Genomic DNA, 27511 nt, shown 5'->3' with positions numbered 1-27511 from the left:
TGGCCCTTTCGCTTTATTTTTTAAAATGACACAATTTGTGTGTTAAAATGACTTACACAGTGAATGAGTTAAAATTAACACAAAACTAGTAGTCCTGGAGCTCACCCACGGATGTGTCAAAATTTAACACAGGTTGTGTCATTTTTAACACATTCTTTCTAAGAGTGTATTGTAAGAAAACACTCATTTTACCTGGTCAAAAAACAGCTCTGTTTTCAGCACGCCGTTTCAGTGCATGTGTCTTTAAATGATAATGAGCTTTGCTCACCCCGCTCCTCTGTTCTGTGCATACACCTTTAAAATAATAATACAAAAACCATAACGCGTTGTTCATTATAAACGTGGGATTATGAATTATATTGAGAACGTCGTATAGAAAACATGCCATAATGTACCCTGAGTGTAAAAATAGCCACATTCATCGTGAAGCGTGCAAGCTATTTGCAAAGATTAATATAAAGATTAATATAAAGGTCAATAAAACGTTACACTCACTTGTTCTTCTGGAGGTGAAGCAGGAACACGAATAGTTGGTACTGATCCTTTTTTTTTCTGGAGCAGCTTCTTAGCAAAAACAGCTTTATACTGACCCTTGTTTGTAAAGCAGTCTCGAGTCTGGTGAAATTATTCGCGCAAACATGACAGCATTGACGTTGATCGTGGGGAATATTCCCTTCGAAAACAAACTCAGCCACTGCGTCTTCAGCTGTACGGATTTAGAAACATCATCAATATGACTGCTGTGTTCGTTATTACACCCAAGAACAGAACACCACAATCGTTAGACGCCATTCTGCTCAGCACTCCAGCTATCCTATCAACAATGAACGCGCCGGTTGGCGCGTGCTATGATTGACAGCTCGCTCACGAGGGCGCGAGGGCGCGAGTTGCAGCAGCCAAAGATGTTTAATGTTTAAAAGTCACAAGCCCAACTAAAGCAAACACTGATCACCATGTGACACCACTGTGACATCACTGTGATAGTGTTGAGAAACAGGAAGTAGAATCTCCCCCCAGTGACTGATATTAGAACCGCCTCCTCTCAACCTGCTCAACATTTTGAATTCACAATGAGCTCAAATACATTGGCTTCTCTTGTTGCAGCTGCTTTCATTTTTATTATTGATGTTTTGAGACAGTTTTTCAGGAAGTGGCGATTTTGTTCCTTGAACACATGGAATGGAAATGGTGATATTTTATGCAATATTATTTTTTATTTTTTTTGCTCAATTCGTAAATGGAAATGGTTAATTAGTTCAAAAAGTAGTGCAATAAAATGTGCATTGTAGATATCCGTTATGTAAAATATGAATGTGCTGTTCTATTTATTTTTGCTAGATTTGTGTTGTGTGTCTGTACTAACATCACTGAACCTTCACAGTGACCTTCAGTGCAGTAACAATACATGTTTGGCTCTCTGTCAATATTGAAAAACATGATCAAAATCAACAGCCTACTGCTTTCACAATTGTGTTTCAGAGTCAGAACTGTTTCCAAAATCTTCTTGAGAAGATCGATAACATCACATCTCAAGTGCTCTCTGTGACTGTAAGTCTTCAAGAGAAAAATAATCAAATAATCAAACATTTGTCAGTTATATACTGTAGATAATATATGATTGACAAAACAGTGCTGTCTTATTTGCTCTGTTGACATTTACTGTGACACTGTTTATCTGTTCAATAAATTAGACTGTGACCAACATTTTGACTGTGGCCTTCAACGCTTCAGAGAAGATTTTAGAGTCATCATCTTCTTCTTCATCATCATCGGTCAGCCCAGCTGAACTAGCCTCCTATGGAAACCGTATCTTAAAAACCATTGAGAAACTCATCTCTACATTGGTGAAGCCGACAGACACGAGTGACAATGTCAGCTTTACTCTTGCTGTTGTAGGTGAGTGGAGAAACTGTTATTGTTGATGATGAAACTGAGATTATATATGATATCAGGGAGTTTATATAGTCTAGAGAGCAGCGGTGGATCACGGGTGTCAGACGGTGAGGATGATAAATGCAGCTACAGTAACTATATAATTGTGAAGAATTACAATTGTTTTAGACAGTGTTTTCTGCTCTTTTTGTGTCTTTTGGTTCAAAGTCATTCATCATTTGGTAGAAGCTTGTCAGTCACATTAGACAGATGATTTTAAGGACATTTTGGAGATTTGGATTTGGAAGCTAAACCAGTTGGGAACTTTTTTCTTTTTTTTTTTATTCGTTTATTCCAGGCAATGGCACAAAAAAAAGTACAAGGTAGACAAAATATGGTTAAATCATATAGTGCAAAAAACAAAACAGAAACAAAAAACTGAATATACAGTATTCAAATATGACGATCAAATTCTGCCTGAAAGGGAGTGGGAAGAAGACAACTTATTTAATCCCACCCCAGTTCCCCATTTAGTGATTAATATTTGAGCTTCATAGTTACTTTGCTCACGGATTATTTACAAATGTTATATCATGGTGGCGTTACCATAAGTAACAAGTGATTTTTATAGCAACAATTGATACCAACAATGTAATAGGAATAACAATGCCAACAATGGTAATGGACAATATACCAACGATGGTAAGAAAACACTGAGCACATGTTAACACTATGAGACAGAATACAACAGCAATTTAACTACAATGTAATAGAAATAAACAATGCCAACAATTGTAATGGACAATATACCAACGATGGTAATGGACAATATACCAACGATGGTAAGGAAGGAAACACTGAGCACATGTTCACACTATGAGACAGAATACAACAGCAATTTAAACTAGATTAAAAAGTTCGTCGAGACAAACTTTAAGTTGGCTTGAGAAAGCTGGACCAGAAAGTTTGAAGAAGTTAAAAGTAGTTTGGAGTTTAAAGTAGTTTCAAGTTTAAATTAGTTTAAAGTTTAAATTAGTTAGAAGTTTAAAATAGTTTAAAGTTAAAATTAGTTTGAAGCTTAAATTAGTTTAAAGTTTAAATTAGTCTAAAGTTTAAATTAGTTTGAAGCTTAAATTAGTTTAAAGTTTAAATTAGTCTAAAGTTTAAATTAGTTTGAAGTTTAAATTAGTTTAAAGTTTAAATTAGTTTAATGTTTAAATTAGTTTAAAGTTTAAAGTATTTTAAAGTTAAAAAGTTGTTGGGGGTTTTCTAGTGGGTTGCTAAGGTGTTCTGGGTGGTTGCTAGGCAGTTGCTAGGGTGTTCTGGGTGGTTGCTAGGCGGTTGCTAGGGTGTTTTTGGTGGTTGCTAGGGTGTTCTGGGTGGTTGCTATGGTGTTGCTAGGTTGTTGCTAGGGTATTCTGTTTGGTTGCTAGGGTGTTCTGGGTGGTTGCTAGGTGGTTGCTAGGGTGTTCTGGGTGGTTGCTAGGGTGTTGCTAAGCGGTTGCTAGGGTATTTTGGGTGGTTGCTAGGGTGTTGCTAGGCGGTTGCTAAGGTATTTTGGGTGGTTGCTAGGCGGTTACTAGGGTGTTCTGGGTGGTTGCTAGGCGGTTGCTAGGGTGTTTTAGCGGTTGCTATGGTGTTGCTAGGCGGTTGCTAGGGTGTTCTGGGTGGTTGCTAGGGTGTTGCTAGGCGGTTGCTAGGGTATTCTGGGTGGTTGCTAGGCGGTTACTAGGGTGTTTTGGTGGTTGCTATGGTGTTGCTAGGCGGTTGCTAGGGTATTATGGGTGGTTGCTATGGTGTTGCTAGGGTATTCCAGGTGGTTGCTAGGATGTTGCTAGGTGGTTGCTAGGGTGTTTTGGTGGTTGCTATGGTGTTGCTAGGTGGTTGCTAGGGTGTTCTGGGTGGTTGCTATGATGTTGCTAGGTGGTTGCTAGGGTGTTTTGGTAGTTGCTATGGTGTTGCTAGGGTATTCTGGGTGGTTGCTAGGGTGTTGCTAGGGTGTTCTGGGTGGTTGCTATGGTGTTACTTGGTGGTTGGTAGTTGTCACAGATGGTTACTATGGAGTTTGTATAGTTCTTAGCATGATCTTGGTATGATTTAGCACTTAACTAATCGCTATTAGCATGTAGCTATTCACTGCTAGCATGTGTAGCATGTTGGAAGTGCTGTTTGCTAGCATGAGTCAAAAGAGCCAAACCTCATCTCTATACAATGTTCTGATACAGAGATATAGGTCTTGCAAAATGGTTGCTAGGGTACTCAAGTTTGGTTGCTATGGAGTTGCTTGGGAGCTGGGAGCTTTATACGTACGAAGTTTAAAGTGGTTTGAAGTTTAAATTAGTTTACGAGTTTTTGAGTTTTGAGTTTATAAGTTTAAATGAGTTTAGAGTTTAAGTTTAAATGAGTTTAGAGAGTGTGTGTGTGTATGTGGGTTCACACACACACACACACACACACTCAGAGTTTATGAGTTTAGAGTTTATAAGTGTATAAATGGATGAGTTTATAAGTGTACACGTTTTTGAATTTGGTTTGTAAGTTTAAATGAGTTTTGAGTTTATAAGTTTAAATGAGTTTACAGTTTATAAGTTTAAATGAGTTAAAGCTTAAGTTTGAAGTTTAAAGAAGTTTAAAGTTTATATTAGTTTGAAGTTTAATTTAGTTTGAAGTTTAAAGTAGTTTAAAGTTTAAAATAGTTTGAAGTAGATAGATAGATGAGTTGATTAGTTTAATTGAGTCTCAATGGCTTATATATTATATAGAATGGCAGTTTGAATTAGTCTTCAAGGTATTTTGATTTGAATTTTCGTCGGTTGGCCAGTTTGAATCTAGATTTGAATTTTTTAGAACTCCCCAATGTAAGTCAATGGGAGTTTTTCCGAGTTTTGATCGGCAATATTAGGAAAACCGTAAGTCCGATCAGTCTGAAAAGATATAGCAACTCAAGTCAGAATAGTCTGAAGGTCTGAGCCGAGTTTGGAGTATGTAGAGTTAAAGCTCTAGGAGGAGATAGGGGATAAATTTTTAGTAAGAAGAATAATAATAATAACTAGATGCGAAAGTTCGTCGAGACAAACTTTAAGTTGGCTTGAGAAAGTTTGGACCATAAAGTTTGAAAAAGTTTAAAGTAGTTTAAAGTTTAATTTAGTTTAAAGTGTAAATTAGTTGAAAGTTTAAAATAGTTTGAAGTTTAATTTAGTTTAAAGTTTAAATTAGTTGAAAGTTTAAAATAGTTTGAAGTTTAATTTAGTTTAAAGTTTAAAATAGTTGAAAGTTTAAAGTAGTTTGAAGTTTAATTTAGTTTAAAGTTTAAATTAGTTGAAAGTTTAAAATAGTTTGAAGTTTAATTTAGTTTAGTTTAGGGTGTTCTGGGTGGTTGCTATGGTGTTGCTAGGCGGTTGCTAGGGTATTCTGGGTGGTTGCTAGGGTGTTGCTAGGCGGTTGCTAAGGTATTTTGGGTGGTTGCTAGGGTGTTCTGGGTGGTTGCTAGGCGGTTGCTATGGTATTTTGGGTGGTTGCTAGGGTGTTGCTAGGCGGTTGCTAGGGTGTTCTGGGTGGTTGCTATGGTGTTGCTAGACGGTTGCTAAGGTATTTTGGGTGGTTGCTAGGCGGTTGCTAGGGTGTTATGGGTGGTTGCTAGGGTATTCTGGTTGGTTGCTAGGGTGTTCTGGGTGGTTGCTAGGCGGTTGCTATGGTGTTTTGGGTGGTTGCTAGGGTGTTGCTAGGCGGTTGCTAAGGTATTTTGGGTGGTTGCTAGGCGGTTACTAGGGTGTTCTGGGTGGTTGCTAGGCGGTTGCTAGGGTGTTTTAGTGGTTTCTATGGTGTTGCTAGGCGGTTGCTAGGGTGTTCTGGGTGGTTGCTATGGTGTTGCTAGGCGGTTGCTAGGGTATTCTGGGTGGTTGCTAGGCGGTTGCTAGGGTGTTCTGGGTGGTTGCTATGCTGTTGCTAGACGGTTGCTAGGGTATTCTGGGTGGTTGCTAGGTGGTTGCTAGGGTGTTTTGGGTGGTTGCTAGGCGGTTGCTAGGGTGTTCTGGGTGGTTGCTATGCGGTTGCTAGGGTGTTCTGGGTGGTTGCTATGGTGTTGCTAGGCGGTTGCTAAGGTATTCTGGGTGGTTGCTAGGTAGTTGCTAGGGTGTTCTGAGTGGTTGCTATGCTGTTGCTAAGGTGTTCTGGGTGGTTGCTAGGCGGTTGCTAGGGTGTTCTGGGTGGTTGCTATGGTGTTGCTAGGCGGTTGCTAGGGTATTCTGGGTGGTTGCTAGGCGGTTGCTAGGGTGTTCTGGGTGGTTGCTATGGTGTTGCTAGGCGGTTGCTAGGGTGTTCTGGGTGGTTGCTATGATGTTGCTAGGCGGTTGCTAAGGTATTCTGGGCGGTTGCTAGGCAGTTGCTAGGGTGTTCTGGGCGGTTGCTATGGTGTTGCTAGGTGGTTGGTAGTTGTCACAGATGGTTACTATGGAGTTTTTATAGAGTCCTTAGCATGATCTTGGTATGATTTAGCACTTAACTAATTGATATTAGCATGTAGCTATTCACTGCTAGCATGTGTAGCATGTTGGAAGTGCTGTTTGCTAGCATGAGTCAAAAGAGCCAAACCTCATCTCTATACGATGTTCTGATACAGAGATATAGGTCTTGCAAAACGGTTGCTAGGGTACTCAAGTTTGGTTGCTATGGAGTTGCTTGGGAGCTTGAAGCTTTAAACTTAAAACGTTTAAAGTGGTTTGAAGTTTAAAGTAGTTTACGAGTTTTGAGTTTACAAGTTTAAATGAGTTTAGAGTTTAAGTTTAAATGAGTTTAGTGTGTGTGTGTGTGTGTGTGTGTGTGTGTTCACACACACACACACACACAATCAGAGTTTATGAGTTTAGAGTTTATGTGTATAAATTGATGAGTTTATAAGTGTAAGAGTTTTTGAGTTTAGAGTTTATAAGTTTTAAATGAGTTTAGAGTTTATAAGTTTAAATGAGTTTAGAGTTTATAAGTTTAAATGAGTTTAAGAGTTCAGAGTTTATTAATTTATGAGTTTAAGAGTTCATAAGTCTATGAATTCATGAGTTTATAAGTTAATTAGTTTATAAGTGTATGAGTTTAGAGTTCATTAGTTTAAATGAGTCTCATTGGCTAATATAGTATATAGAACGGCAGTTTGGTTTAGTCTTCAAGGTATTTTGATTTGAATTTTCGTCGGTTGGTGAGTTTGAATCTAAATTTGAATTTTTTAGAACTCCCCAATGCAAGTCAATGGGAGTTTTTCCGAGTTTTGATCGTCATTTTTAGGAAAACCGTAAGTCCGATCAGTCTGAAAAGATATAGCAACTAACTTCAGATCAGTTTGAGTGTCTGAGCCGAGTTTGGAGTATGTAGAGTTAAAGCTCTAGGACGAGTTTGAGTCAACAGTTTTTAACAGAAGAATAATAATAATAATAAGTTTAAATAGGATTTCAATATGTTGGCTCTCTCAAGCCAACTTAACTAGATGCGAAAGTTCGTCGAGACAAACTTTAAGTTGGCTTGAGAAAGTTTGGACCAGAAAGTTTTTTGCTAGGCGGTTGCTAGGGTATTCTGAGTGGTTGCTAGGCGGTTGCTAGGATATTTCTGGTGGTTGCTAGGGTCTTTTGGGTGGTTGCTAGGCGGTTGCTAGGGTGTTTTGGGTGGTTGCTAGGGTGTTCTGGGTGGTTGCTAGGCGGTTGCTAGGGTGTTCTGGGTGGTTACTAGGGTGTTCTGGGTGGTTGCTAGGCGGTTGCTAGGATATTTTGGGTGGTTGCTAGGGTCTTTTGGGTGGTTTATAGGCGGTTGCTAGGGTATTTTAGGTGGTTGCTAGGGTATTTTAGGTGGTTGCTAGGGTATTCTGGGTGGTTGCTAGGCGGTTGTTAGGGTATTTTGGGTGGTTGCTAGGGTCTTTTGGGTAGTTGCTAGGCGGTTTCTAAGATATTTTCGGTGGTTGCTAGGGTCTTTTGGGTGGTTGCTAGGCGGTTGCTAGGGTATTTTGGGTGGTTGCTAGGGTGTTCTGGGTGGTTGCTAGGCGGTTGCTAGGGTGTTCTGGGTGGTTACTAGGGTGTTCTGGGTGGTTGCTAGGCGGTTGCTAGGATATTTTGGGTGGTTGCTAGGGTCTTTTGGGTGGTTGATAGGCGGTTGCTAGGGTATTTTAGGTGGTTGCTAGGGTATTTTAGGTGGTTGATAGGGTATTCTGGGTGGTTGCTAGGCGGTTGCTAGGGCATTTTGGGTGGTTGCTAGGGTCTTTTGGGTAGTTGCTAGGCGGTTTCTAAGATATTTTCGGTGGTTGCTAGGGTCTTTTGGGTGGTTGCTAGGCGGTTGCTAGGGTATTTTGGGTGGTTGCTAGGGTGTTCTGGGTGGTTGCTAGGCGGTTGTAGGGTGTTCTGGGTGGTTGCTAGGCGGTTGCTAGGATATTTTGGGTGGTTGCTAGGGTGTTCTGGGTGGTTGTTAGGCAGTTGCTAGGGTGTTCTGAGTGGTTGCTATGGTGTTGCTAGGCGGTTGCTAAGGTATTCTGGGTGGTTGCTAGGCGGTTGCTAGGGTGTTCTGGGTGGTTGCTATGGTGTTGCTAGGCGGTTGCTAGGGTATTTTGGGTGGTTGCTAGGCGGTTGCTAGGGTGTTCTGGGTGGTTGCTATGGTGTTGCTAGGCGGTTGCTAAGGTATTCTGGGTGGTTGCTAGGCGGTTGCTAGGGTGTTCTGGGTGGTTGCTATGGTGTTGCTAGGCGGTTGCTAGGGTGTTCTGGGTTGTTGCTAGGCAGTTGCTAGGTGTTCTGGGTGGTTGCTAGGCAGTTGCTAGGGTGTTCTGGCTGTTTGCTAGTTGCTAGGCAGTTGCTAGGTGTTCTGGGGGGTTGCTAGGCAGTTGCTAGGGTGTTCTGGGTGGTTGCTAGGGTATATTTGGTGGTTACTAGAGCATTTCTAGATGTTGCTAGGGTGTTCAAGATGGTTGCTAAGGTATTTTTGGTAGTTGCTATGGTGTTACTAGGTGGTTGGTAGTTGTCAAAGATGGTTACTATGGAGTTTTTATAGAGTTCTTAAAATCTTTAATAACGAGTGCCTTCAGTACGGCACTCGGCCTGCGGCCTCGTGCCTATGGCCGAATAGGCACAAGCATGGAGCAATATCGCAAGGCCACGAGTGTAATATTGCGTTAAAAAATACAAAAAAATGTAAAAAAAAAAATTTTTTGGTTTAGGGTGGTTGCTAGGGAGCTCTTAGTGGTTGCTAGGGTGCTGAAACTGGTTGCTATGGTGTGGCTATGAAGATTTTAGGCCATTACTTATTGGTTGCTTGATAATATAAATCCTCTGAGGGAGAGAGAGAGGGAGAGACGCAGGGCTGTCAGGCCCTTTGGAGTCTGTGTGTGTGAAAACGGCAGTTTGGATTCAAATGTTTTTAGAACTCCCCAATGTAAGTCAATGGGAGTTTTTCCGAGTTTTGATCGTCATTTTTAGGAAAACCGTAAGTCCGATCAGTCTGAAAAGATATAGCAACTAACTTCAGATCAGTTTGAGTGTCTGAGCCGAGTTTGGAGTATGTAGAGTTAAAGCTCTAGGACGAGTTTGAGTCAACAGTTTTTAACAGAAGAATAATAATAATAACTAGATGCGAAAGTTCGTCGAGACAAACTTTAAGTTGGCTTGAGAAAGTTTGGACCAGAAAGTTTTTTGCTAGGCGGTTGCTAGGGTATTCTGAGTGGTTGCTAGGCGGTTGCTAGGATATTTCTGGTGGTTGCTAGGGTCTTTTGGGTGGTTGCTAGGCGGTTGCTAGGGTGTTTTGGGTGGTTGCTAGGGTGTTCTGGGTGGTTGCTAGGCGGTTGCTAGGGTGTTCTGGGTGGTTACTAGGGTGTTCTGGGTGGTTGCTAGGCGGTTGCTAGGATATTTTGGGTGGTTGCTAGGGTCTTTTGGGTGGTTTATAGGCGGTTGCTAGGGTATTTTAGGTGGTTGCTAGGGTATTTTAGGTGGTTGCTAGGGTATTCTGGGTGGTTGCTAGGCGGTTGCTAGGGTATTTTGGGTGGTTGCTAGGGTCTTTTGGGTAGTTGCTAGGCGGTTTCTAAGATATTTTCGGTGGTTGCTAGGGTCTTTTGGGTGGTTGCTAGGCGGTTGCTAGGGTATTTTGGGTGGTTGCTAGGGTGTTCTGGGTGGTTGCTAGGCGGTTGCTAGGGTGTTCTGGGTGGTTGCTAGGCGGTTGCTAGGATATTTTGGGTGGTTGCTAGGGTCTTTTGGGTGGTTGATAGGCGGTTGCTAGGGTATTTTAGGTGGTTGCTAGGGTATTTTAGGTGGTTGATAGGGTATTCTGGGTGGTTGCTAGGCGGTTGCTAGGGCATTTTGGGTGGTTGCTAGGGTCTTTTGGGTAGTTGCTAGGCGGTTTCTAAGATATTTTCGGTGGTTGCTAGGGTCTTTTGGGTGGTTGCTAGGCGGTTGCTAGGGTATTTTGGGTGGTTGCTAGGGTGTTCTGGGTGGTTGCTAGGCGGTTGTAGGGTGTTCTGGGTGGTTGCTAGGCGGTTGCTAGGATATTTTGGGTGGTTGCTAGGGTGTTCTGGGTGGTTGTTAGGCAGTTGCTAGGGTGTTCTGAGTGGTTGCTATGGTGTTGCTAGGCGGTTGCTAAGGTATTCTGGGTGGTTGCTAGGCGGTTGCTAGGGTGTTCTGGGTGGTTGCTATGGTGTTGCTAGGCGGTTGCTAGGGTATTTTGGGTGGTTGCTAGGCGGTTGCTAGGGTGTTCTGGGTGGTTGCTATGGTGTTGCTAGGCGGTTGCTAAGGTATTCTGGGTGGTTGCTAGGCGGTTGCTAGGGTGTTCTGGGTGGTTGCTATGGTGTTGCTAGGAGGTTGCTAGGGTGTTCTGGGTTGTTGCTAGGCAGTTGCTAGGTGTTCTGGGTGGTTGCTAGGCAGTTGCTAGGGTGTTCTGGCTGTTTGCTAGGTGTTCTGGGTGGTTGCTAGGCAGTTGCTAGGTGTTCTGGGGGGTTGCTAGGCAGTTGCTAGGGTGTTCTGGGTGGTTGCTAGGGTATATTTGGTGGTTACTAGAGCATTTCTAGATGTTGCTAGGGTGTTCAAGATGGTTGCTAAGGTATTTTTGGTAGTTGCTATGGTGTTACTAGGTGGTTGGTAGTTGTCAAAGATGGTTACTATGGAGTTTTTATAGAGTTCTTAAAATCTTTAATAACGAGTGCCTTCAGTGCGGCACTCGGCCTGCGGCCTCGTGCCTATGGCCGAATAGGCACAAGCATGGAGCAATATCGCAAGGCCACGAGTGTAATATTGCGTTAAAAAATACAAAAAAATGTAAAAAAAAATTTTTTTTGGTTTAGGGTGGTTGCTAGGGAGCTCTTAGTGGTTGCTAGGGTGCTGAAACTGGTTGCTATGGTGTGGCTATGGAGATTTTAGGCCATTACTTATTGGTTGCTTGATAATATAAATCCTCTGAGGGAGAGAGAGAGGGAGAGACGCAGGGCTGTCAGGCCCTTTGGAGTCTGTGTGTGTGAAAACGGCAGTTTGGATTCAAATGTTTTTAGAACTCCCCAATGTAAGTCAATGGGAGTTTTTCCGAGTTTTGATCGTCATTTTTAGGAAAACCGTAAGTCCGATCAGTCTGAAAAGATATAGCAACGCGAGTCAGATCAGTTTGAGTGTCTGAGCCGAGTTTGGAGTATGTAGAGTTAAAGCTCTAGGAGGAGTTTCATATAGAAATTTTAGTCTCGGAATAATAATAATAACTAGATGCGAAAGTTCGTCGAGACAAACTTTAAGTTGGCTTGAGAAAGTTTGGACCATAAAGTTTTTTGCTAGGCGGTTGCTAGGGTATTCTGAGTGGTTGCTAGGCGGTTGCTAGGATATTTCTGGTGGTTGCTAGGGTCTTTTGGGTGGTTGCTAGGCGGTTGCTAGGGTATTTTGGGTGGTTGCTAGGGTGTTCTGGGTGGTTGCTAGGCGGTTGCTAGGGTGTTCTGGGTGGTTACTAGGGTGTTCTGGGTGGTTGCTAGGCGGTTGCTAGGATATTTTGGGTGGTTGCTAGGGTCTTTTGGGTGGTTGATAGGCGGTTGCTAGGGTATTTTAGGTGGTTGCTAGGGTATTTTAGGTGGTTGATAGGGTATTCTGGGTGGTTGCTAGGCGGTTGCTAGGGCATTTTGGGTGGTTGCTAGGGTCTTTTGGGTAGTTGCTAGGCGGTTTCTAAGATATTTTCGGTGGTTGCTAGGGTCTTTTGGGTGGTTGCTAGGCGGTTGCTAGGGTATTTTGGGTGGTTGCTAGGGTGTTCTGGGTGGTTGCTAGGCGGTTGCTAGGGTGTTCTGGGTGGTTGCTAGGCGGTTGCTAGGATATTTTGGGTGGTTGCTAGGGTGTTCTGGGTGGTTGCTAGGCAGTTGCTAGGATATTTTGGGTGGTTGCTAGGGTGTTCTGGGTGGTTGTTAGGCAGTTGCTAGGGTGTTCTGAGTGGTTGCTATGGTGTTGCTAGGCGGTTGCTAAGGTATTCTGGGTGGTTGCTAGGCGGTTGCTAGGGTGTTCTGGGTGGTTGCTATGGTGTTGCTAGGCGGTTGCTAGGGTGTTTTGGGTGGTTGCTAGGCGGTTGCTAGGGTGTTCTGGGTGGTTGCTATGGTGTTGCTAGGCGGTTGCTAAGGTATTCTGGGTGGTTGCTAGGCGGTTGCTAGGGTGTTCTGGGTGGTTGCTATGGTGTTGCTAGGCGGTTGCTAGGGTGTTCGGGGTGTTTGCTAGGCGGTTGCTAGGGTGTTCTGGGTGGTTGCTATGGTGTTGCTAGGCAGTTGTTAGGGTGTTCTGGGTTGTTGCTAGGCAGTTGCTAGGTGTTCTGGGTGGTTGCTAGGCAGTTGCTAGGGTGTTCTGGCTGTTTGCTAGGTGTTCTGGGTGGTTGCTAGGCAGTTGCTAGGTGTTCTGGGGGGTTGCTAGGCAGTTGCTAGGGTGTTCTGGGTGGTTGCTAGGGTATATTTGGTGGTTACTAGAGCATTTCTAGATGTTGCTAGGGTGTTCAAGATGGTTGCTAAGGTATTTTTGGTAGTTGCTATGGTGTTACTAGGTGGTTGGTAGTTGTCAAAGATGGTTTATATGGAGTTAATAACGAGTGCCTTCAGTATAGCACTCGGCCGAATAGGCACAAGCATGGAGCAATATCGCAAGGCCACGAGTGTAATATTGCGTTAAAAAATACAAAAAAATGTAAAAACAATTTTTTTTTGGTTTAGGGTGGTTGCTAGGGAGCTCTTAGTGGTTGCTAGGGTGCTGAAACTGGTTGCTATGGTGTGGCTATGAAGATTTTAGGCCATTACTTATTGGTTGCTTGATAATATAAATCCTCTGAGGGAGAGAGAGAGGGAGAGACGCAGGGCTGTCAGGCCCTTTGGAGTCTGTGTGTGTGAAAACGGCAGTTTGGATTCAAATATTTTTAGAACTCCCCAATGTAAGTCAATGGGAGTTTTTCCGAGTTTTGATCGTCATTTTTAGGAAAACCGTAAGTCCGATCAGTCTGAAAAGATATAGCAACGCGAGTCAGATCAGTTTGAGTGTCTGAGCCGAGTTTGGAGTATGTAGAGTTAAAGCTCTAGGAGGAGTTTCATATAGAAATTTTAGTCTCGGAATAATAATAATAATAATAATAATAATAAGTTTAAATAGGATTTCAATATGTTGGCTCTCTCAAGCCAACTTAATAATAATAATAATAATAAGTTTAAATAGGATTTCAATATGTTGGCTCTCTCAAGCCAACTTAACTAGATGCGAAAGTTCGTCGAGACAAACTTTAAGTTGGCTTGAGAAAGTTTGGAGCAGAACGTTTTTTGCTAGGCGGTTGCTAGGATGTTATGGGTGGTTGCTAGGGTATTTTGGGCGGTTGCTAGGGTGTTCTGGGTGGTTGCTAGGTGGTTGCTAGGGTGTCCTGGGTGGTTGCTAAGGTCTTTTGGGTGGTTGCTAGGGTATTTTGGGTGGTTGCTAGGGTGTTCTGGGTGGTTGCTAGGCGGTTGCTAGGGTTTTCTGGGTGGTTGCTAGGCTGTTTTGGGTGGTTGCTAGGGTATTCTGGGTGGTTGCTAGGCGGTTGCTAGGATATTTCTGATGGTTGCTAGGGTCTTTGGGGTGGTTGCTAGGCGGTTGCTAGGATATTTTGGGTGGTTGCTAGGCGGTTGCTAGGATATTTTAGGTGGTTGCTAGGGTCTTTTGGGTGGTTGCTAGGCAGTTGCTATGGTCTTTTGGGTGGTTGCTAGGGTCTTTTGGGTGGTTGCTAGGCGGTTGCTAGGGTGTTTTGGGTGGTTGCTAGGATGTTTTGGGTGGTTGCTAGGGTCTTTTGGGTGGTTGCTAGGCGGTTGCTAGGGTGTTTTGGGTGGTTGCTAGGATATTTTGGGTGTTTGCTAGGGTCTTTTGGGTGGTTGCTAGGCGGTTGCTAGGATATTTTGGGTGGTTGCTAGGGTCTTTTGGGTGGTTGCTAGGCGGTTGCTAGGATATTTTAGGTGGTTGCTAGGGTCTTTTGGGTGGTTGCTAGGATCTTTTGGGTGGTTTCTAGGCGGTTGCTAGGGTGTTTTGGGTGGTTGCTAGGATGTTTTGGGTGGTTGCTAGGGTCTTTTGGGTGGTTGCTAGGCGGTTGCTAGGGTGTTTTGGGTGGTTGCTAGGATATTTTGGGTGGTTGCTAGGGTCTTTTGGGTGGTTGCTAGGTGGTTGCTAGGGTGTTTTGGGTGGTTGCTAGGGTATTTTGGGTGGTTGCTAGGGTGTTCTGGGTGGTTGCTAGGGTCTTTTGGGTGGTTGCTAGGTGGTTGCTAGGGTGTTTTGGGTGGTTGCTAGGGTATTTTGGGTGGTTGCTAGGGTGTTCTGGGTGGTTGCTAGGGTCTTTTGGGTGGTTGCTAGGCGGTTGCTAGGGTGTTTTGGGTGGTTGCTAGGATATTTTGGGTGGTTGCTAGGGTCTTTTGGGTGGTTGCTAGGGTGTTCTGGGTGGTTGCTAGGCGGTTGCTAGGGTGTTCTGGGTGGTTGCTAGGGTCTTTTGGGTAGTTGCTAGGCGGTTGCTAGGATATTTTGGGTAGTTGCTAGGGTCTTTTGGGTGGTTGCTAGGCGGTTGCTAGGATATTTTCGGTGGTTGCTAGGGTCTTTTGGGTGGTTGCTAGGCGGTTGCTAGGGTATTTTGGGTGGTTGCTAGGCGGTTGCTAGGGTGTTTTGGGTGGTTGCTGGGTGGTTGCTAGGGTCTTTTGGGTGGTTGCTAGGGTCTTTTGGGTGGTTGCTAGGGTGGTTGCTAGGCGGTTGCTAGGGTGTTATGGGTGGTTGCTAGGCTGTTCTGGGTGGTTGATAGGCGGTTGCTAGGGTGTTATGGGTGGTTGCTATGGTGTTGCTAGGCGGTTGCTAAGGTATTCAGGGCGGTTGATATGGTGTTACTAGGTGGCTGGTAGTTGTCACAGATGGTTACTATGGAGTTTTTATAGAGTTCTTAGCATGATCTTGGCATGATTTAACACTTAACTAATCACTATTAGCATGTAGCTATTCACTGCTAGCATGTGTAGTATGTTGGAAGTGCTGTTTGCTAGCATGAGTCAAAAGAGCCAAACCTCATCTCTATACGATGTTCTGATACAGAGATATAGGTCTTACAAAACGGTTGCTAGGGTACTCGAGTTTGGTTGCTATGGAGTTGCTTGGGAGCTGGAAGATTTAAACTTAAGAAGTTTATAGTGGTTTGAAGTTTACAGTAGTTTGAAGTTTGACAGATAGATAAATAAGTTAGATAGACACACACACACACACACACACAAACACACACACACACACACACTAACTCGCTCACACACTCACTCATAAACTCAGTGTGTGTGTCTGAGTTTAGAGTTTATAAGTGTATAAATTGATGAGTTTATAAGTGTATGAGTTCTTGAGTTTTGAGTTTATAAGTTTAAATCAGTTTAGAGTTTATAAGTTTAAATGAGATTAAGAGTTCAGAGTTTATTAATTTATGAGTTTAAGAGTTCATAAGTTTATGAATTCATGAGTTTATAAGTTAATTAGTTTATAAGTGTTTATAGTTTAGAGTTTATTAGTTTAAATGAGTCTCAATGGCTCATATAGTATATAGAACGGCAGTTTGGTTTAGTCTTCAAGGTGTTTAGATTTAAATTTTTGTCGGTTTGAATTTTTTAGAACTCCCCAATGTAAGTCAATGGGAGTTTTTGAATGAGTTTTTTCGAGTTTTGATCGTCATTTTTAGGAAAACCGTAAGTCCGATCAGTCTGAAAAGATATAGCATACCGAGTCAGATCAGTCTGAGTGTCCGAGCCGAGTTTGGAGTATGTAGAGTTAAAGCTCTAGGAGGAGTTTGATATAGATTTTTTTAGGGTCAGAAGAATAATAATAACTAGATGCGAAAGTTCGTCGAGACAAACTTTAAGTTGGCTTGAGAAAGTTTGGACCAGAAAGTTTTTTGCTAGGCGGTTGCTAGGGTATTCTGAGTGGTTTCTAGGCGGTTGCTAGGATATTTCTGGTGGTTGCTAGGGTCTTTTGGGTGGTTGCTAGGCGGTTGCTAGGGTGTTTTGGGTGGTTGCTAGGGTGTTCTGGGTGGTTGCTAGGCGGTTGCTAGGGTGTTCTGGGTGGTTACTAGGGTGTTCTGGGTGGTTGCTAGGCGGTTGCTAGGATATTTTGGGTGGTTGCTAGGGTCTTTTGGGTGGTTTATAGGCGGTTGCTAGGGTATTTTAGGTGGTTGCTAGGGTATTCTGGGTGGTTGCTAGGCGGTTGCTAGGGTATTTTGGGTGGTTGCTAGGGTCTTTTGGGTAGTTGCTAGGCGGTTTCTAAGATATTTTGGGTGGTTGCTAGGGTCTTTTGGGTGGTTGCTAGGCGGTTGCTAGGGTATTTTGGGTGGTTGCTAGGGTGTTCTGGGTGGTTGCTAGGCGGTTGCTAGGGTGTTCTGGGTGGTTACTAGGGTGTTCTGGGTGGTTGCTAGGCGGTTGCTAGGATATTTTGGGTGGTTGCTAGGGTCTTTTGGGTGGTTGATAGGCGGTTGCTAGGGTATTTTAGGTGGTTGCTAGGGTATTTTAGGTGGTTGATAGGGTATTCTGGGTGGTTGCTAGGCGGTTGCTAGGGCATTTTGGGTGGTTGCTAGGGTCTTTTGGGTAGTTGCTAGGCGGTTTCTAAGATATTTTCGGTGGTTGCTAGGGTCTTTTGGGTGGTTGCTAGGCGGTTGCTAGGGTATTTTGGGTGGTTGCTAGGGTGTTCTGGGTGGTTGCTAGGCGGTTGTAGGGTGTTCTGGGTGGTTACTAGGGTGTTCTGGGTGGTTGCTAGGCGGTTGCTAGGATATTTTGGGTGGTTGCTAGGGTCTTTTGGGTGGTTGATAGGCGGTTGCTAGGGTATTTTAGGTGGTTGCTAGGGTATTTTAGGTGGTTGTTAGGGTATTCTGGGTGGTTGCTAGGCGGTTGCTAGGGTGTTCTGGGTGGTTGCTATGGTGTTGCTAGGCGGTTGCTAGGGTATTTTGGGTGGTTGTTAGGCGGTTGCTAGGGTGTTCTGGGTGGTTGCTATGGTGTTGCTAGGCGGTTGCTAAGGTATTCTGGGTGGTTGCTAGGCGGTTGCTAGGGTGTTCTGGGTGGTTGCTATGGTGTTGCTAGGCGGTTGCTAGGGTGTTCTGGGTTGTTGCTAGGCAGTTGCTAGGTGTTCTGGGTGGTTGCTAGGCAGTTGCTAGGGTGTTCTGGCTGTTTGCTAGGTGTTCTGGGTGGTTGCTAGGCAGTTGCTAGGTGTTCTGGGGGGTTGCTAGGCAGTTGCTAGGGTGTTCTGGGTGGTTGCTAGGGTATATTTGGTGGTTACTAGAGCATTTCTAGATGTTGCTAGGGTGTTCAAGATGGTTGCTAAGGTATTTTTGGTAGTTGCTATGGTGTTACTAGGTGGTTGGTAGTTGTCAAAGATGGTTACTATGGAGTTTTTATAGAGTTCTTAAAATCTTTAATAACGAGTGCCTTCAGTACGGCACTCGGCCTGCGGCCTCGTGCCTATGGCCGAATAGGCACAAGCATGGAGCAATATCGCAAGGCCACGAGTGTAATATTGCGTTAAAAAATACAAAAAAATGTAAAAAAAAAAATTTTTTGGTTTAGGGTGGTTGCTAGGGAGCTCTTAGTGGTTGCTAGGGTGCTGAAACTGGTTGCTATGGTGTGGCTATGAAGATTTTAGGCCATTACTTATTGGTTGCTTGATAATATAAATCCTCTGAGGGAGAGAGAGAGGGAGAGACGCAGGGCTGTCAGGCCCTTTGGAGTCTGTGTGTGTGAAAACGGCAGTTTGGATTCAAATGTTTTTAGAACTCCCCAATGTAAGTCAATGGGAGTTTTTCCGAGTTTTGATCGTCATTTTTAGGAAAACCGTAAGTCCGATCAGTCTGAAAAGATATAGCAACTAACTTCAGATCAGTTTGAGTGTCTGAGCCGAGTTTGGAGTATGTAGAGTTAAAGCTCTAGGACGAGTTTGAGTCAACAGTTTTTAACAGAAGAATAATAATAATAACTAGATTAAAAAGTTCGTCGAGACAAACTTTAAGTTGGCTTGAGAAAGCCGGACCAGAAAGTTTGAAGAAGTTTGAAGTTTAAAGTAGTTTAAAGTTTAAATTAGTCTAAAGTTTAAATTAGTTTGAAGTTTAAAGAAGTGTAAAGTAGTTTTTGAAGTTTAAAGTAGTTTGAAGTTTAAAGTAGTTTAAAGTTTAAATTAGTTTGAAGTAGATCGATAGATGAGTTTGTTAGTTTAAATTTTACACACAGACACGCTCACTAACTCTCTCTCTCACACACGCACACACACACACTTATGCACATACACCCACACTCATGCACACACTCACTCACTCACACACACACACACACACACACTCACGGACATACACTCACACATGCACACAGACACACAGACATGCTCACTAACTCACTCACATACACACACACACACACACTAACTCACACACACTCTCTCTCTCTCACACACATACACACACGCACATACACTCATAAATGCACACACTCACACACACACACACACTAACTCGCTCTCACACACACAGAGACACGCTCATTAACTCACATACACTCACACACATAGACACATACACTCACACACACACACACACACACTCTCTTTCTCTCTCTCTCTCTCTCGCTCTCTCTCTCTCTCTCTCTCTCTCTCTCACACACTCTCACACGGACATACACTCACACACGCACACACACAGACATGCTCACTAACTCACACACACACACTCACTAACTCACACACACTCTCTCTCACACACATACACACTTACGCACATACACTCACACATGCACGCACACACACACACACACACTCACACATAGACACACACGCTCTCTCTCTCACACACACACACACACACACGTTTTGAGTTAAGAGTTTATAAGTTTAAATGAGTGTATACGAGTTTTTGAGTTTACACACACACACACACACACACACACACACACTCACACATAGACACACACGCTCTCTCTCTCTCTCTCACACACACACACGTTTTGAGTTTAGAGTTCATTAGTTTAAATGAGTCTCAATGGCTCATATAGTATATAGAACGGCAGTTTGGTTTAGTCTTCAAGGTGTTTAGATTTAAATTTTCGACATACACACACACACACACACACATAGACACACACACACACACACACACACACACACACACACTAACTAACTCACACACACACACACACACACACACACTCACACTCACACTCACACTCACACACAGACACACACACTCTCACTAACTCACACACACACACACACACACACCCTCACTAACTCACACACACACACACACACACACACACACACCCACACACAGACATGCTCACTGTCTCACACACACACACACACACACACACACACACTAACTCGCTCTCACACATACACAGACACGCTCACACACATAGACACACACACTCTCTCACACACACACACCCTCGCTAACTCTCTCTCACACACACACACACACACACACACACACACTCACACTAACTCACACACACACACACCCTCACTAACACACACACACACACACACACACACACACACACACACACACACACACACACACAGACATGCTCACTGTCTCACACACACACACACACACACTAACTCGCTCTCACACAAACACAGTCACGCTCACACACATAGACACACACACTCTCTGACACACACACGCGCACACACCCTCGCTAACTCTCTCTCACACACACACACACACACACACACACTCACGCACATACACTCACTCACGGACATACACTCACACATGCACACACACACACACACACACACACACACACACACACGGACATACACTCACACACGCACACACACACGCACACACACACACACACACACACTCTCTCTCTCTCACACACATACACACGCACATACACACACACACTAACTCGCTCTCACACATACACAGACACGCTCACACACAGACACACACACTCTCTCTCACACACTCACTCAGACACACACACACACACACTCAGAGTTTATGAGTTTAGAGTTTATAAATGTATAGATTGATGAGTTTATAAGTGTACGAGTTTTTGAGTTTAGAGTTTATAAGTTTAAATGAGTTTAGAGTTTATAAGTTTAAATGAGTTTAAGAGTTCAGAGTTTATTAATTTATGAGTTTAAGAGTTCATAAGTCTATGAATTCATGAGTTTATAAGTTAATTAGTTTATAAGTGTATGAGTTTAGAGTTCATTAGTTTAAATTAAATGGGTGAGAGTTATGTTATAAGTTATGTATGTTAGTTTAAAGTTTAACTTAGCTTGAAGTTTAAATTAGTTTAAAATAATTTGAAGTTTAAATTAGTTTAAAATAGTTTGAAGTTTAAAGTTGTTTAAAGCTTAAAGTAGTTCAAAGTTTGAAGTAGTTTAAAAGAACTTCTTTAAAAGAAGAAGAAAGTTGCTAGAAAGAAAGAAAGAAAGATTAGTTAGAAAGAAAGATAGATTAATTAGAAAGAAAGATGGATTAGTTAGATAGAAAGAAAGAAAGTTTAGTTAGAAAGAAAGAAAGAAAGAAAGAAAGAAAGAAAGAAAGAAAGAAAGAAAGAAAGAAAGAAAGAAAGAAAAAGATTAGTTAGAAAGAAAGAAAGACAGAAAGAAAGAAAGATTAGTTAGAAAGAAAGAAAGAAAGAAAGAAAGAAAGAAAGAAAGAAAGAAAGACAGAAAGAAAGATTAGTTAGAAAGAAAGAAAGAAAGAAAGAAAGAAAGAAAGATTAGTTAGAAAGAAAGAAAGAAAGAAAAAGATTAGTAAGAAAGAAAGAAAGAAAGAAAGAAAGAAAGAAAGAAAAAGATTAGTTAGAAAGAAAGAAAGACAGAAAGAAAGAAAGATTAGTTAGAAAGAAAGAAAGAAAGAAAGAAAGAAAGAAAGAAAGAAAGAAAAAGATTAGTAAGAAAGAAAGAAAGAAAGAAAGAAAGAAAGATTAGTTAGAAAGAAAGAAAGAAAGAAAGAAAGAAAGAAAGAAAGAAAGAAAGAGAAAGATTAGTTTCTCATTAGATTAGATTAGCTCATATAGTATATAGAACGGCAGTTTGGTTTAGTCTTCAAGGTATTTTGATTTGAATTTTCGTCGGTTTGAATTTTTTAGAACTCCCCAATGTAAGTCAATGGGAGTTTTTGAATGAGTTTTTTCGAGTTTTGATCGTCATTTTTAGGAAAACCGTAAGTCCGATCAGTCTGAAAAGATATAGCACACTTGGTCAGAACAGTTTGAGTGTCTGAGCCGAGTTTGGAGTATGTAGAGTGAAAGCTCTAGGAGGAGTTTGATATAGAAATTTTTAGTCTCAGAAGAATAATAATAATAATAATAATAAGTTTAAATAGGATTTCAGTAAATTGGCTCTCCAAGCCAACTTAACTAGATGCGAAAGTTCGTCGAGACAAACTTTAAGTTGGCTTGAGAAAGTTTGGACCAGAAAGTTTTTTGCTAGGCGGTTGCTAGGGTATTCTGAGTGGTTTCTAGGCGGTTGCTAGGATATTTCTGGTGGTTGCTAGGGTCTTTTGGGTGGTTGCTAGGCGGTTGCTAGGGTGTTTTGGGTGGTTGCTAGGGTGTTCTGGGTGGTTGCTAGGCGGTTGCTAGGGTGTTCTGGGTGGTTACTAGGGTGTTCTGGGTGGTTGCTAGGCGGTTGCTAGGATATTTTGGGTGGTTGCTAGGGTCTTTTGGGTGGTTTATAGGCGGTTGCTAGGGTATTTTAGGTGGTTGCTAGGGTATTCTGGGTGGTTGCTAGGCGGTTGCTAGGGTATTTTGGGTGGTTGCTAGGGTCTTTTGGGTAGTTGCTAGGCGGTTTCTAAGATATTTTGGGTGGTTGCTAGGGTCTTTTGGGTGGTTGCTAGGCGGTTGCTAGGGTATTTTGGGTGGTTGCTAGGGTGTTCTGGGTGGTTGCTAGGCGGTTGCTAGGGTGTTCTGGGTGGTTACTAGGGTGTTCTGGGTGGTTGCTAGGCGGTTGCTAGGATATTTTGGGTGGTTGCTAGGGTCTTTTGGGTGGTTGATAGGCGGTTGCTAGGGTATTTTAGGTGGTTGCTAGGGTATTTTAGGTGGTTGATAGGGTATTCTGGGTGGTTGCTAGGCGGTTGCTAGGGCATTTTGGGTGGTTGCTAGGGTCTTTTGGGTAGTTGCTAGGCGGTTTCTAAGATATTTTCGGTGGTTGCTAGGGTCTTTTGGGTGGTTGCTAGGCGGTTGCTAGGGTATTTTGGGTGGTTGCTAGGGTGTTCTGGGTGGTTGCTAGGCGGTTGTAGGGTGTTCTGGGTGGTTACTAGGGTGTTCTGGGTGGTTGCTAGGCGGTTGCTAGGATATTTTGGGTGGTTGCTAGGGTCTTTTGGGTGGTTGATAGGCGGTTGCTAGGGTATTTTAGGTGGTTGCTAGGGTATTTTAGGTGGTTGTTAGGGTATTCTGGGTGGTTGCTAGGCGGTTGCTAGGGTGTTCTGGGTGGTTGCTATGGTGTTGCTAGGCGGTTGCTAGGGTATTTTGGGTGGTTGTTAGGCGGTTGCTAGGGTGTTCTGGGTGGTTGCTATGGTGTTGCTAGGCGGTTGCTAAGGTATTCTGGGTGGTTGCTAGGCGGTTGCTAGGGTGTTCTGGGTGGTTGCTATGGTGTTGCTAGGCGGTTGCTAGGGTGTTCTGGGTTGTTGCTAGGCAGTTGCTAGGTGTTCTGGGTGGTTGCTAGGCAGTTGCTAGGGTGTTCTGGCTGTTTGCTAGGTGTTCTGGGTGGTTGCTAGGCAGTTGCTAGGTGTTCTGGGGGGTTGCTAGGCAGTTGCTAGGGTGTTCTGGGTGGTTGCTAGGGTATATTTGGTGGTTACTAGAGCATTTCTAGATGTTGCTAGGGTGTTCAAGATGGTTGCTAAGGTATTTTTGGTAGTTGCTATGGTGTTACTAGGTGGTTGGTAGTTGTCAAAGATGGTTACTATGGAGTTTTTATAGAGTTCTTAAAATCTTTAATAACGAGTGCCTTCAGTACGGCACTCGGCCTGCGGCCTCGTGCCTATGGCCGAATAGGCACAAGCATGGAGCAATATCGCAAGGCCACGAGTGTAATATTGCGTTAAAAAATACAAAAAAATGTAAAAAAAAAATTTTTTTGGTTTAGGGTGGTTGCTAGGGAGCTCTTAGTGGTTGCTAGGGTGCTGAAACTGGTTGCTATGGTGTGGCTATGAAGATTTTAGGCCATTACTTATTGGTTGCTTGATAATATAAATCCTCTGAGGGAGAGAGAGAGGGAGAGACGCAGGGCTGTCAGGCCCTTTGGAGTCTGTGTGTGTGAAAACGGCAGTTTGGATTCAAATGTTTTTAGAACTCCCCAATGTAAGTCAATGGGAGTTTTTCCGAGTTTTGATCGTCATTTTTAGGAAAACCGTAAGTCCGATCAGTCTGAAAAGATATAGCAACTAACTTCAGATCAGTTTGAGTGTCTGAGCCGAGTTTGGAGTATGTAGAGTTAAAGCTCTAGGACGAGTTTGAGTCAACAGTTTTTAACAGAAGAATAATAATAATAACTAGATGCGAAAGTTCGTCGAGACAAACTTTAAGTTGGCTTGAGAAAGTTTGGACCAGAAAGTTTTTTGCTAGGCGGTTGCTAGGGTATTCTGAGTGGTTTCTAGGCGGTTGCTAGGATATTTCTGGTGGTTGCTAGGGTCTTTTGGGTGGTTGCTAGGCGGTTGCTAGGGTGTTTTGGGTGGTTGCTAGGGTGTTCTGGGTGGTTGCTAGGCGGTTGCTAGGGTGTTCTGGGTGGTTACTAGGGTGTTCTGGGTGGTTGCTAGGCGGTTGCTAGGATATTTTGGGTGGTTGCTAGGGTCTTTTGGGTGGTTTATAGGCGGTTGCTAGGGTATTTTAGGTGGTTGCTAGGGTATTCTGGGTGGTTGCTAGGCGGTTGCTAGGGTATTTTGGGTGGTTGCTAGGGTCTTTTGGGTAGTTGCTAGGCGGTTTCTAAGATATTTTGGGTGGTTGCTAGGGTCTTTTGGGTGGTTGCTAGGCGGTTGCTAGGGTATTTTGGGTGGTTGCTAGGGTGTTCTGGGTGGTTGCTAGGCGGTTGCTAGGGTGTTCTGGGTGGTTACTAGGGTGTTCTGGGTGGTTGCTAGGCGGTTGCTAGGATATTTTGGGTGGTTGCTAGGGTCTTTTGGGTGGTTGATAGGCGGTTGCTAGGGTATTTTAGGTGGTTGCTAGGGTATTTTAGGTGGTTGATAGGGTATTCTGGGTGGTTGCTAGGCGGTTGCTAGGGCATTTTGGGTGGTTGCTAGGGTCTTTTGGGTAGTTGCTAGGCGGTTTCTAAGATATTTTCGGTGGTTGCTAGGGTCTTTTGGGTGGTTGCTAGGCGGTTGCTAGGGTATTTTGGGTGGTTGCTAGGGTGTTCTGGGTGGTTGCTAGGCGGTTGTAGGGTGTTCTGGGTGGTTACTAGGGTGTTCTGGGTGGTTGCTAGGCGGTTGCTAGGATATTTTGGGTGGTTGCTAGGGTCTTTTGGGTGGTTGATAGGCGGTTGCTAGGGTATTTTAGGTGGTTGCTAGGGTATTTTAGGTGGTTGATAGGGTATTCTGGGTGGTTGCTAGGCGGTTGCTAGGGTGTTCTGGGTGGTTGCTATGGTGTTGCTAGGCGGTTGCTAGGGTATTTTGGGTGGTTGTTAGGCGGTTGCTAGGGTGTTCTGGGTGGTTGCTATGGTGTTGCTAGGCGGTTGCTAAGGTATTCTGGGTGGTTGCTAGGCGGTTGCTAGGGTGTTCTGGGTGGTTGCTATGGTGTTGCTAGGCGGTTGCTAGGGTGTTCTGGGTTGTTGCTAGGCAGTTGCTAGGTGTTCTGGGTGGTTGCTAGGCAGTTGCTAGGGTGTTCTGGCTGTTTGCTAGGTGTTCTGGGTGGTTGCTAGGCAGTTGCTAGGTGTTCTGGGGGGTTGCTAGGCAGTTGCTAGGGTGTTCTGGGTGGTTGCTAGGGTATATTTGGTGGTTACTAGAGCATTTCTAGATGTTGCTAGGGTGTTCAAGATGGTTGCTAAGGTATTTTTGGTAGTTGCTATGGTGTTACTAGGTGGTTGGTAGTTGTCAAAGATGGTTACTATGGAGTTTTTATAGAGTTCTTAAAATCTTTAATAACGAGTGCCTTCAGTACGGCACTCGGCCTGCGGCCTCGTGCCTATGGCCGAATAGGCACAAGCATGGAGCAATATCGCAAGGCCACGAGTGTAATATTGCGTTAAAAAATACAAAAAAATGTAAAAAAAAATTTTTTTTGGTTTAGGGTGGTTGCTAGGGAGCTCTTAGTGGTTGCTAGGGTGCTGAAACTGGTTGCTATGGTGTGGCTATGAAGATTTTAGGCCATTACTTATTGGTTGCTTGATAATATAAATCCTCTGAGGGAGAGAGAGAGGGAGAGACGCAGGGCTGTCAGGCCCTTTGGAGTCTGTGTGTGTGAAAACGGCAGTTTGGATTCAAATGTTTTTAGAACTCCCCAATGTAAGTCAATGGGAGTTTTTCCGAGTTTTGATCGTCATTTTTAGGAAAACCGTAAGTCCGATCAGTCTGAAAAGATATAGCAACTAACTTCAGATCAGTTTGAGTGTCTGAGCCGAGTTTGGAGTATGTAGAGTTAAAGCTCTAGGACGAGTTTGAGTCAACAGTTTTTAACAGAAGAATAATAATAATAACTAGATGCGAAAGTTCGTCGAGACAAACTTTAAGTTGGCTTGAGAAAGTTTGGACCGGAAAGTTTTTTGCTAGGCGGTTGTTATGATGTTATGGGTGGTCGCTATGGTGTTGCTAGGCGGTTGCTAAGGTATTCTGGGTGGTTGCTAGGCGGTTGCTAGGGTGTTTTGGGTGGTTGCTAGGGTGTTTTGGGTGGTTGCTAGGGTCTTTTGTGTGGTTGCTAGGCGGTTGCTAGGTGGTTGCTAGGGTGTTCTGGGTGGTTGCTAGGATATTTTAGGTGGTTGCTAGGGTCTTTTGGGTGGTTGCTAGGCGGTTGCTAGGGTCTTTTGGGTGGTTGCTAGGCGGTTGCTAGGGTGTTTTGGGTGGTTGCTAGGATATTTTGGGTGGTTGCTAGAGTCTTTTGGGTGGTTGCTAGGCGGTTGCTAGGGTGTTATGGGTGGTTGCTATGGTGTTGCTAGGCGGTTGCTAAGGTATTTTGGGTGGTTGCTAGGGTGTTCTGGGTGGTTGCTAGGCAGTTGCAAGGGTGTTATGGGTGGTTGCTATGGTGTTGCTAGGCGGTTGCTAAGGTATTCTGGGTGGTTGCTAGGCGGTTGCTAGGGTGTTCTGGGTGGTTGCTATGGTGTTGCTAGGCGGTTGGTAGTTGTCACAGATGGTTACTATGGAGTTTTGATATAGTTGTTTGCATGATCTTGGCATGATTTAGCACTTAACTAATCGCTATTAGCATGTAGCTATTCACTGCTAGCATGTGTAGCATGTTGGAAGTGCTGTTTGCTAGCATGAGTCAAAAGAGCCAAACCTAATCTCTATACGATGTTCTGATACAGAGATATAGGTCTTGCAAAACGGTTGCTAGGGTACTCAAGTTTGGTTGCTATGGAGTTGCTTGGGAGCTGGGAGCTTTAAACGTAAGAAGTTTAAAGTGGTTTGAAGTTTAAAGTAGTTTACAGTAGTTTGAAGTTTATGACAGATAGATAGATAAGTTAATAGATAGATAAACACACACACACACACACACATACATACACACACACACACACTAACTCGCTCACACACTCACTCAGACACACACACGCACACTCAAGAGTTTATGAGTTTAGAGTTTATAAGTGTATGAGTTTTTGAGTTTATAAGTTTAAATGAGTTTAGAGTTTATGTTTAAATGAGTTTAAGAGTTCAGAGTTTATTAATTTATGAGTTTAATAGTTTATAAGTCTATGAATTCATGAGTTTATAAGTTAATTAGTTAATCTCATACACTTATTCTAATTATAAGTGTATGAGTTTAGAGTTTATTAGTTTAAATGAGTCTCAATGACTCATATAGTATATAGAACGGCAGTTTGGTTTAGTCTTCAAGGTGTTTAGATTTAAATTTTTGACATACACACACACACAAGCACGCACGCACAGACTCTCACTCTCTCTCTCACACACACACGATCTCTCTCACACACACACTCACTAACTCACTCACACACACACAGACAAGCTCATTAACACACACACACACACACACTCACGCACATAGACACACACTCTCTCT

The 27511-nt window shown here is 43.4% G+C and overlaps 1 protein-coding gene across 1 annotated transcript in view; it reads left to right on the top strand.

Annotated features, from left to right (window-relative positions):
• LOC311077979 (adhesion G protein-coupled receptor E3-like) overlaps positions 1-27511 on the top strand; it is a gene marked incomplete at its 5' end in the record, with an annotated part of 53501 nt that overhangs the window by 9770 nt on the left and 16220 nt on the right. Inside the window, 2 exons of the mRNA XM_084106625.1 lie at positions 1480-1548; positions 1692-1896. Of these exons, the coding sequence (XP_083962751.1) occupies positions 1480-1548; positions 1692-1896 (274 nt within the window). The remainder of the gene's footprint in view (positions 1-1479; positions 1549-1691; positions 1897-27511) is intronic.

The sequence above is a fragment of the Abramis brama genome (genome assembly GCF_963993115.1).
Source record: "Abramis brama genome assembly, chromosome: 2".
In the NCBI taxonomy this organism is placed as follows: Eukaryota; Metazoa; Chordata; class Actinopteri; order Cypriniformes; family Leuciscidae; genus Abramis; species Abramis brama.
Note: the sequence above shows the minus strand (reverse complement) of the source record. Positions and strands in the feature narration are given on the sequence as shown.